Here is a 12,198-nt window from a genome sequence, read left to right as displayed (position 1 = left end):
CTCTGCTATAGCACTGGGGAGCACAGCTGTTCTCTCTGCTATAGCACTGGGGAGCACAGCTGTTCTCTTTGCTATAGCACTGGGGAACATGGTTGTTCTCTCTGCTATAGCACTGGGGAGCACGGTTGTTCTCTCTGCTATAGCACTGGGGAACATGGTTGTTCTCTCTGCTATAGCACTGGGGAACATGGTTGTTCTCTCTGCTATAGCACTGGGGAGCACAGCTGTTCTCTCTGCTATAGCACTGGGGAGCACAGCTGTTCTCTCTGCTATAGCACTGGGGAAACTGGGAAGACAATCATGTCTTACACCTGAGCCCAGAGGAGAAGGCAGTGGCACGAAGACCAACAACCTGCAGTTTCTATGCTCAAGATTCTCCAGCTGTTCCACCATTTCCCACAGTGAGGTAAGGAGTTGCCTGGGTTACTCTTAAGTGGGAAAGAAAGGAGTGGGGGGAGGCAGACAGGCAAGTAGACTGACTGAGCCCACCAGGCCTAGTAAGCACTCACCTATAGTCCCAGCACTTAGAGGGAGACAGGATGATCATGAGTTCAAGGCCAACTTTGGTGGCTTAGTAAGTTTGAGTCCAGCCTGGGCTGAGTGAGCCTATTTCTCAAGGGGACACTGCAACTGCCTCCCATCTAGGACAGCTGGTGGCTGCTCTGGGGCACCAGGCAGAGTCCCATATGGTCACACTGCTGTCCTTAAGTTCCAGCCAGGACTCCAGAGCAGAATCAACACGGATGGATCCTCGCTACACTGCTCTGTTTTCATACACAGGTCTGATGTCCGTCAGCTACAGCAAGCGAAGTTGAAGACTGCAGGTGCTGGGGTGAGGCCAGTCACCCTTCACCTAGGGACCTTCAAGTGTACTTCAAATGGCCTAGTAACAACTGTCTCAGACCTTGGCCATTGTTTACCAAATGCACACCCAAGGGTACTCGGCTCAGTGCTCTCATTGCTTCTTCACCTCCACACACTCCTGCTAGTGTAGTGTGACTCCCATATCCTGACAGCCAGGGCCACGAGCATGGCAGACCAAGAGGTACAGGCTGTGTTCTAATCCTAGAGCCACTTTATGTCTCTCCAGGAACCTGATCAGCAACCGTTGTAGATCTGAGTAGCCACCATCCTTGTTGAGGAGTAATGTCCACAGACCTCGGGGGAGTTGATAAACCTGGGAACTAGTAACAGACCCAGGTCCCGAGGCCAGTTCTGGCTTTCCTGGCTTGCCATACTTTCTACATGTTTACTTACTTACTTTGAAGGTATTTCCAGACTATAAGCCAGTTACAGGGCACAAGCTTAGACCAGTGGGCACGGCTGGTCTTAAGCACGGAAAGCCAAGGGCTGGTTGGCTCTACACATCTGCTGGAGTGGAGTGAGTACCCGTGAGCACCTCTGTGGCTCATCAGCAGGCTGGTAGCCAATGGCATTGCTGCTGTGTCAATCAGAGGAAGATGTACACTAAGCCCAAGTCATGCCACTTCAAGGGAGAAAAATGACTCATCACAACACAGCTGAAAAGAAGGACCCTGTGCCACCACCACTTCCAGAAACTGGAGCTCTAGTGCCTTCTGCAACAGTGAAAGTGAGCTATGATAGTGTGTTTCCTGTGCTTAGGATGGAGACCATGAAGTCATAACCTCTACCCCAACCTGGACAACAACAGGCCGCTACTGGGAAGTGTAAGTGGGGCAGTGGGAACAGTGGGTACTTACAAGGGCTGACATCTCGGTACCTGTTCCGGTTTTTGTTCTTAGGAAGTTTCGCTACTTTGCATGGGAAGTCACTGGCTTCGTGTCGAATATCCTACAAAAAAGAATAAAGAGTTCTCTTTTGGAATCTACAACAGGACCCTATCCAGATATTCAGTGGAGCACCAGTGATAGATGATGCCAAGCACTGAGGGCAGAGCAGACATCAAAGAGACCTGGGCAGTGTAGGGAGGACAAGGTGATATGCACAGGTACATACAAGGACTACTTAGGAAGGCCCACTAGCGGAAGCAGGGAGCTTATGTCAGGAACAGTGAGTAAGTAAGTGGGCAGCAGGGAAGAGTGGCAAATGGCTGCAGAAGGTGGGAGGCAGGCCAGATCCTGAAGTACTGGAATGTCAGACCTGGGAGTTGGAACAGCCATAGAAAGGAACATGTCAATAAATACTCCACCACCCAATTGCTGTCCTGAACGCAGACACTCCGTCCCTGTGTGAACAGAAGCACCACACAGGCTCGTCCTGTTCTTGCTGGATGCTACCAGTCTCAGGAAGCTGACTGGGAGCAATCTGCTCACTCGCTCGCTCTTTCTTCCTTTCTTTTTGAATTTTTTTTTTATTAATCATTCCATTCATTTACATCTCAAATGATATCCCACTTCCCAGTTACCCCATCCACAAGCCCCCCATCCCACAACCTCCCTCAGCAATCAACTCTGTCATTAGCAATGACAGGCACATGCATGTTGTGAATATACCACCACAACGAAACTATTTGTCTACAAGTGGTTTAAACGCTTGACTTTGGGGTTGGAATAAAAAAGGGGACAAAAAAAAGGGGGCCATGGTGACAGCAGACTGCAGGCTGGAAATCAGACCCCAGAGACACGCAGAGTGTGGGCAGCTGTCACCTTGGAAGGAAGGGTAAGACTCACAGTGGGGATGGAGGCCCCCTCTGAGCAGAGCAGATGCCACCCCACCCTAATGCCTTCCCTCTGAGCTGCTGTGCCAGCTCTCACTTCTGTTGAAATCAAAGGATGACCTTTGGGAAGAGTCAACCAGGTCTCTAGACTAGCTAAAGTTTGGAGTACAGTGCAAGGTGAATGGCCCATCGGCGGGGACAAGCAGTAGAGGCCAAGTTCAGTCCCTAACCTCCCTCAATTCAGAAGCTCACTTGGGGCTGTAGCACCAAGTCTGTTCTGGGTGGAAGTCTGGATCTGACCAGACATCAGGGCGTGCCCATGTGCTCAGTGCCGATCTGCCTGAAGGCCACTGTTATCCTCACAGACCCAAATGCCACTGATGGCAGATACACTCACAAAGTGTCTAACTGGGGAAACAAGGGCCAGGGAAAAGAGGTCCTTGGAGGACAGACTGTGGAGTTCAGAAAAACTGGGAATAAATACTTCTGATACACTCACAACAGCAAGATCTCATATTTAGCAAGTGAGAACAGGATGCTATGACAAACTAAACAAAAATGTCTTTTGTAATGTAAAACAAAATAGCAAAAATGACAAGTGCAGTTGAAAAGATAAAGAACTCCTTCACACACACCCGCCGCCCCCCCCCCCCCCAAGGGAAGCCAACGGTACTAGATAAAATCAGCTAGAGTAAAACACAGGTAATGAGAACACAGAAAGTCCCACCAATCTCTCAGACCAGCAAGTGCCCATGAAAACAATAGAAACAAGCCACGGACTGTGCAGCTCCAGAGCCTGAGAGGCAGGTAATTGTGGAAGGGCGGCATGGCCTAACTGTACACCACCACGTAAGGAACCCACCTCCTCCACTCTGAAGAAAGCTCATTTCCATTCTGGAATTCCATACCCTGCCCAACAGTGAGAAGGGCCAATTAAAACACCCCTTACCATGCAGGCCTCACACCTCACCCTGTGCACGCACACACTCACCACTCACCAGGCCACACACCTCACTATCCATATCCCCTTCTCCGGCATGGTTTTCCACCCCAGTGAGGGAAAAAAAAAGAAAAAGGCAAACCATGAATGACCGGGAAAGAAACACAATGGAAAATGCTGGCAAGGGAAGTTTCATGGAAACTGGAGGCTGAAGGGCTCTCGCCAACATGAGAAAAACAGCCGTATCAGGCTTGCCTTCTCCAGCAAACTAACTGACACATCAAACTACCCAAGAATGAGAATTTGACCTGAATCTAGCCACTAGGGGATTCCAATTGAGAAAGGAGGTGAAGGAGGGTTTCAGAATCTGCATGAGAGCTATGCATGGCAGGCCTTCAGAGTCACCTGCAGAAGAGAGGCCTCCAGCTGGATGACTCCATGAAAACCTGAAGTGAGAAAGTGAACTGCTCACAAAGCTAGTATTAAAACCATGGTGAGAGGACCCAAAAGGCCCATGTGCCAGTCATGGTGGCCACGGACACCTGTAACGCAGTACTCAGGCTGAGGCGGGGCTGCTGTGGAGCTCAGGTTAGCCTGAGCTGTAAAGGTAAATCTCATCTCAAAGAACCAAAATGAAGCCAGGCACCAGAGTGCATACCTTTAATCTCAGCACTCCAGGGGCAGAGGCAGGTGAATTGCTGTGAGTTTGAGGCCAGCCTAGTCTACATAATGAGACCTTGTCTCAGAACAAACCAACAAAAAAAATAAAATAAAATAAGCAGAATGCTATTTCTGTATTTAGGGAAGCTCATTCCCACTACTGTTCAAGGCTCTCACATGCAGTTAGTTAGAAGTACCAACCTGAATGACCAGCTGACAGGATGACCAGCTGACATGCCTTAACTGGAGAGCTCCCTCTCTTTCGGAAGTGAACAGGTATAAAATCCAGTCTAGCCACACAGAAAAGCTTCCATATTTCACAGAATACTTTACTAAGTCAAAGAGCAGCGCTGGCTTTAACACATTTGCTTTAGTCCCATGCAGCGAATGACTGCTTCTTGCTCCATGGCAGAATGCATTATTTGTTTAAAACTACCTGCCACAGGAAAGAGCAGGATGGCTTCCTGAAAGTAGGCAGGTGTGCGTTAAGAGCGAAGCCCTCACCTCTAATCTCAGACCCGGGCCAGGGCAGGCCCTCGGCATAACCTGCTGACTGACCCAAAGGAGGATGCTAATCCCGTAAGTGTACAGCTCTGACTCTACCCCAACATGCTTCCCGGCACAGGGTGGAAGTGCCCCAGAGGGAACATGCATCCGAGAACACCCATCAAGCCCATCCTAACTGCTGCAGAACGCACACTCCTGGGGCTTGGTTTGGCTTCTGCCACTGTCGCACACAGCCTCCTGACAAGGTAACACCAAACTGGTGACTACAACAGATCCTAAAGCTGAGAACAGAGAGTAGTTTTCTTCAGTGTGTAGCCACTGGCAATCTGCTCATTCCAGTAACTAGCCCACCCAGGCTCATGCAAGCACTGGGTGCAACACTGATTAAATTCAGGGAACCACAAAAAACAAAAAACAATCCCCAAACCATGAAAATAGGAGGGGGGTCTTACTGGGAGGGCACATAAGCAGATGGGGGAAGGGTTTCCAGGCAGCACTGAGAGAGGTGGAAGTGGCCAACATATGTAATATATCCGTGTGAAACTGTCGATTAATTAAAAACAAAAAACCCACATGTAAGTAGACTACCAAGTTCCTCTCACTGGCCAGTCTCCACTCGTCTCTAAATGTCCATTTGAGCTGAGGGGTTGGGGGTGTTACTCGATGATGTGGGGAGATACTAATTCTCAGAATAGTCCACCGAGAGACTGAATGAAGGGCAGAGATACTGGACAGTGAGGACAAGCACTTCCTGGAACCCAGGAGCAGCCATGGCTAAAGAGCACAGAGAGATGGCTTACCTAAGATGCTGTATGTAGGTACCTCAGGGTTAGGAGTGCAGAGAGATTTTCTTAACTAGGTCTAATCCCAAAGGAGAACAAAGCATTTATGTGGAACAAAGAACAGTCAAAATACACAGAGCATCAGAGGCTATCTTTTGAGTGGAAAACAATACTTTATTCTTTGTATTTTGCTTTCTTTTGTTTATGAGACAGGTATTTACATATTACATAGCCTAGGCTAGCCTCAAACTCCCTATGAAGCTGAGGATGACCTTGAACTAATAATCCTAGCAGATAAGTGCTGGGAGTATGCACATGCACAACTGCTTTACTGGGCAATGGAGATGGGACCCAGGCTCCCGTTAATGCTAATCAAGCTCCACCACCAACCTGCTTTCCTCTCCACACTCAGAAGTTAACAATATAACTTACTGCAAAGCCTTAAGAAATGGTAAGGTGTAGTTTAATGGGCATCTTCCTGGTATGCATGAGGCCCTGGGCTTGATTCTAACTCACTAAGCTGGAAAGGAACCTCTGTTGGGGACAGCAGGACAATTTACTCCGACATGCGCCTCTACTCTGAAGCGCCAGGCAATTATATTTAGAAAAACCACAGCTAGTCTAGGCTGCAACTCAGATGAGAAGCAGCAGTCATGAAAGCCCAGGCTCTCCCCAAATCCCCTACGCACTGAACTAGCCTGCTAGAGTCTCAGATGACCTGCTCTAGCAGACAACTAACACTTCAACTAGAATACAGTCTGCTTCGTATAACCCAGGACTTAGGACCATCGCTAAGGAATCGTGGACTAAGAAGGCAGAAGTGGAGAGACACCAGACAGCCAAGGCTTAGGAGACTGAGTGACTATAGGGGCAGAATACCTAGGCTGCAACTGCAGCAGAGGTGTGGGTGTGGGTGTAAGTGGTGGTAATAGAGCTGCAGAGCAGCAGAAGCTTCAAAGTGGCCCCAGAATGGACTCCAGAGCTTTACCATGGCACTGGCTAACAGTCTGCAAGTTTGTACAGCTGCTTAAAACACCCAACCCTTAAAAATACCAAAGTGACCTCTCACTGCTGATGACCCCGAGTCATTTACAACAACAAGCTACTTACATAATCATCTTAACAATGACTTCTAGGTCCCTGAGGACTGGTGTAGTTTTAGCATTGAGAATAACAGCTTTGAGAGGCTGAACTGGCTGGAGGTGGGAGGAGTACAATCCAATGTCCTGATTGACGGGGTGGATATGAATGAATGGCTTTACGCTGGTGAAGTGACCCTGGCCCTTCACTGCCTTTAGAAGCAGCATTCTGAGTTCAGTGCAGCAGGCCAGAGCGTCGGGGATGCCACTTACCTTACACAAATTACACAAGTAATTAGGGTGACATGCTTGCTCGCAGTAGACTCTCAAGTGTCCCTGGCTTTGGCCCTAAATTTTACAGCCCTTGATATAAAAATCACTTATGTTTTCTGTTAAATGTCATGAATTCCACCTTGGGCAGAGATCAATAGGGAGAAAATGAATCAGACTTACAGTAATTGATGTCAATCAAACATATTGGAACCAGTGTCTACTGAAATGCTGAGAACCACAAAACTGTTCCCGTAAGAGAACTGGCTAAAAAAATCGACTTTCACTTCTGTTTTGTTTACCTTCTGCTTTCTATCAGGCCAGCAATAAGTTCACCCGACTCCGGGCTGCCTGCCGGGGACAGTGGGACAGCTGACTAACAAGGAATTGGCAGGCATCTGCAAAAGCAATATCTACAATTTTCCTGGCAGGAACCAGACTGCCCACTGTGTTTCCTCCTTCCAAGGTCCCAAGGGAGAGGCCACACAGAACACCAGTGACATCCCTGCTCTGAAGTGATACTGCTCTCCTTACTCTCCTTACACAATGGGAGGATGCTCCCCCGACACGTAGCAGTGTAAACAGCTCATTAAAACACAAGGACCTAGAGAGCTGTATGAGGCTCTGCTAACCAGAACCAAGGAAAAGGCACATGCACTGCTCACTGGCTACTTTCTAGAGGCCACACACTTTTCTACCTGCCATGATAGAGAAACCAACGATGAAGGAGGAACAGAGAGGAAGGCATGATAGCACTGGAAGGGATGGATTTGTGAAGCCACAAAAATAAAGCCACAAGCTGGGGTTCAGAGGCTTTGTCATCCCAAGCAAGGAGGCAGGCATGAGGCTCTCCACAGGCATTCCTTCAGTCATCCAGACACAGCCTAGCACTGTGCCCAGACCAGGAACGGAATCTTCAGACCTGAGCTGCTCAGCCTGCATGGAGAGGGGCCAGTGACCTTCCCGTCTAATTGAAAAAAGGTTGGATATGGCAGAACATAGGACATAGGACTGTAGGTCAGGCATGTATGCACTCCAGTAATCCTAACATTACAAGGAGACAGAAGTATGTCTAAATCAAGTTCATGAGTTACACAGGATGACCCTGTGTCAAAGCCAAACCAAATCATGAAATATGTTATGGAGTAAATTCATTCTTTTCAAAATTTTAGCAAACCAAAAATAAAGAAAAATAGGGATATTAAAACACAAGAAAGTTTAAACGGGGGTAGCCTGTAATCCCAGCACTCAGGAGGCAGAGACAGGTGAATGTCTGTTAAGTTGGAGGCTAGCCTGGTCTACACAGTGAGTTCCAGGACTGCCAGTGCTAAATAGTGAGTCTTATGTGTCTGGGTGGGGCAGAGCTGGGGCGATAGCTAAGTGGTTAGAATACCGCTCTTGCAGTAGAACCAGTCTGGTTTCCAGCACCTACACAGAGGCTCACAACTGTCTGTAAATCTAGTTCCAGGGGGGGGTCTGATGCCCTCTTGTGGCTACCGACGGCATGTGTACACAATGACACATACACAGAAAAAAATAGGAGGTGTTTTGAGCCAGGGTCTCACTGTGTAGTAGCCCTGGCTGGTCTGAAACTCACTGGAACATCTGCCTGCCTCTGCCTCCAAAATGCTGGGATTAAAGTCTACATAAGAAAAAAGAATTTCATGACCCACAGAGTAGCGTGGTTGTCCTTGAAGTGAAATGACTCCTCCCCAAATCCTGAAGGGAGACTAGGCAGTGGCTCCTGTCCCATGTTCATATTTTTTATAGAAAAATATAATTAGATATTAAATGTTAAATTGGCTAGGAGTGGTGGCGCTCCTTTTCAATCACAGCACAGACAGGTAGATTTCTGGGAGTTCCAGACCAGCTAGGGACACACACACACACACACACACACACACACACACACACACACCCCAAATGAACTGTTCCACTTTAAGTTCAATAAACAAGTCAGGAGGAGCGGGGCAGCAGTGTGCTAAGGCTGAATGGTAACTGCACTTGCTGCATGAGTACAGCACCTGAACAAACGGTCGGTCGGATATGGCCATGTGCTAGAATATCAGGACCCTTGCTGGGAAGAGACAGGATGACCCGGGGACACCTTCTCAAGAGAACAGGCGGATAGTGATCAAGGAGGTCACCTAATGTCTTCAACTCGCCTCCATGAGTGCATACACTCTCTCCACCTACACTTTCCATGACAGTCACCTCTAACCTCAAGGGAAACAAATTTTATTAAGTGCCTTTAATTAAAAAGCTACACTCAGAAGGCTGGTGAGATGGCTTAGCCAGCAAAGGCACTGACAACCTGAGTTGGACTCTTGGGACCCAAATTGTGAAGATAAGAATGAACTCCCACAGTTTATCTTCTGACTTCCCCGGCTGTGACACGCGCACGCGCACACACACACACACACACACACAAATATAAAACAACAACAACAACATTCACATCCCAGTAACAAACTCAGTCTGGGCTGTCTTGTAAGGCCCTGCCTCAAGCTAACAAAAGGAGTTAAATGCAGAGCACTATGCAAAGGCCACCAGCACACACAGCAAAGCCTCCTGTCTATGCTACCATATCCCAGCTGTGCTGTAAAGTGAGTGACTCTTCGAAGGTCTGTCCTTCTAGTCCTTCTATAGTATGTACCCTACGACTTTTTAAAGCTTGAATACATTAAAAAAATATTTTCCCTCCAGCCTGGTTTACAGATTGAGTTCCAGGACAGACTCTGTCCTTACAGACTAACGCTGGCATCAGTGGGAGGAAACCAACTAAATGCCATGGTCCAGCTGTTCAATGGAAACTTCAAGCACAGGGCCAAGGGACCAGGGACTGCCCCTCCCCTGAGCATGCTCAGGGACTGTACGGCATCACTTTTGGCTCTTGCTGCACGACACTGAGCTTCCCCGTCTGTACCAGCACACACGGCTATTAAGCTTTTTACCTTTCTGACCTATACAGGGGACATACCCAGAGGAGCTAGAATTCCTCTCACACACAGCTCAGTTAGGGAATCTGTGGGAGTCTAATGACATCAGAAAGAGCTAAGGGGATGGCGGGGTATTGGGATGCACAGGATGACAGACAGCAAAGAAAGAGAGAAAGACGACAGACAGAGTTTGTAACTGCTGCCTCTTTCCTGAATGCCTCTGGGATTAAAGAAATGTGCCACCAGGCCTGGCTGGGAGGGAACAGAAATGTCAGCCCCTGGAAGGCTAGGGAAGAATGTGAGTTCCAGGACAGCCTGAGCTACAGTAGGGACCATCTCATATACAAATGCATTACAGTAAAGGAGTGTAGAGTACATTTAAAGGAACATCACAATACAGCAGATGCACACACACCTCTGGCCCTGCTGCAGTTTCACAGACACACCAGCTGAGGAGAAAGGGTATGAGGAGTCTGCGTCATCTCATAGCTGTACAGGAATCTACAGTGACCTCATTTTTTTTTTTCAAGGAAAAAAAACTCAAAAAACCAAAAACCTGGGGCTGCAGAGATGGCTCAGCAGTTAAGAGCACTGACTGCTCTTCCAAAGGTGCTGAGTTCAAATCCCAGCAACCACAACCATCTGTAATGAGATCTGACGCCTTCTTCTGGTACATCTGAAGACAGCTACAGTGTACTTAGATATAATAATAAATAAATCTTTAGGCCGGAGCAAGCAGGGTCGATTGGAGTGAGCAGAGGTCCTGAATTCAAATTCCCAGCAACCACATGATGGCTCACAACCATCAGTGTAACTACAGTGTACTCATATACATAAAAATAAAATAAATAAATCTTTAAAAAGAAAAAAAGAAAAAAATCTGAGTGGCAGATTCGAACACCAAAATATCTCCAGTGAGTAGCTGGAGTGATGGGGTCAAGAAGGGCTTACCCTCTTTCCACAGGACAGGTGACGTCTGCTGAAGAAGATAAGGTTGGTTGGTTTGTTTTCAAGACAGGGCTTTCTCTGTGTAGCCCTGGATGTTTTGTAACTCACTTTGTAGATCAGGCTGGCCTCAAACATAAGAGAACTACCTGCCTGCCTCTACCCCCCAAGTACTGAGATTAAAGTCATGTGCCACCACCAACTGACTAGAAAAAAAAATTTAACAGGGGTAAAAGGCTGTCGACAGAATCTGAGGCATATAAACACTGTACCCCAAACTATTAGCTTAGTCTAAGAAAAACCCTTAACATTTAAAAACTCTGGATAAAGAAAGGAATAACTTCACTTCCCCAGAATGGTATTCAGGAGGCAAATGGTCAGAGATACATCCTCAGGTCACATGCCTGCCTTCTTCCCTAGACTCCACTTGAAGCCACTTTTAAAGAAAAGTACCACTCTACGCCCCAGGCCCCACTCAAGTGCTTGGAGGACCCAGGGGCAGCACAGAGCCTAAGCTGGGACACACTTCTTACTTTCCTCTCCAGCATCCACTTCCGTCTCTCTCCTGGGACCCTATGGGAGCTCAGGCACAGGCCCTGGTCAGCACACTGCCAGCCAGTGCAGTGAGGAGCAGTGTGAATGACTTGGGAGCCCACCATATGCACTTGAATTTGCAGATGACATGGAGAATGCTGTTCAGGGGACAGGCCAGCTCTAGTTGCAGGGTAACTGTCAGAAAGGTTCTAAGAAGTTTCGAGTCCTGATACTCTGACTGACTCCAGAAACAGAGGTATCCTGTCTCACATGCAGCACTCTTAAAGTGACTTGCAAGGTGGAGACTGTATGAAATTAATCTAAAAAACTCCCCCTTAAACTAGCTGCCAGCCAGAGAGGCCTCAGACCACTTAGTGTCTTGGAGAAAAACTGCCTCACTCCTTTCTGTGGTAGAAACATTCTGTCTGTGGCATCAGCAATTATGTAATTAAAGAATTTTTTTTCTTTTGACAGGGAGAGGGATGTTGTGTGGTTAACACCTGAAGGCTACCTGTGGTGACAAGTCCACAGAGGATTCCAGGCCAGGCAGCAGGGGTACCAGATGCAAAGGACAAAAAGCCAAAGCAAAAGACAACCCCAAATTCCTGTACAGCTTGATGCTAGCTGGGGAGAAGGAGGAAGGACGCTCCTCCGTGTGAAGTATTCTGGTGGGTTCAGCATGGACAGCAGCCACCTGCCTCCAATCAGAGTGCAGCTGCTCTTTCTGCAACTAAAACCATCACTCCCAAAAGGAAGCGCTTCCTCAAGTTCAGGAACAGCTCTAGAGGAACGCCCACTCGGTGCAAGGGAGACAGGGCCCTGCCATAGAAGCTTAGTATGTGCTGCTGGCCCGGAGGACCCAAGAGGCTCTGGCCAAGGCAGTGCCCACCGAGTTGTAAATCCC

At 48.0% G+C, this 12,198-nt stretch overlaps 1 protein-coding gene across 1 annotated transcript in view; it reads right to left on the bottom strand.

Moving 5' to 3' along the window:
* The window catches only part of Ptpn1 (protein tyrosine phosphatase non-receptor type 1), a 49,941-nt gene that overhangs the window by 16,498 nt on the left and 21,245 nt on the right, over positions 1 to 12,198 (bottom strand). Inside the window, exon 2 of the mRNA XM_031372835.1 lies at positions 1,722 to 1,812. Within this exon, the coding sequence (XP_031228695.1) occupies positions 1,722 to 1,812 (91 nt within the window). The remainder of the gene's footprint in view (positions 1 to 1,721; positions 1,813 to 12,198) is intronic.

This window comes from Mastomys coucha, unplaced genomic scaffold, assembly GCF_008632895.1.
Source record: "Mastomys coucha isolate ucsf_1 unplaced genomic scaffold, UCSF_Mcou_1 pScaffold15, whole genome shotgun sequence".
Taxonomy (NCBI): domain Eukaryota; kingdom Metazoa; phylum Chordata; class Mammalia; order Rodentia; family Muridae; genus Mastomys; species Mastomys coucha.
The sequence above is the reverse complement of the archived record's forward strand: the minus strand, read 5'-3'. Positions and strand labels throughout refer to the sequence as shown.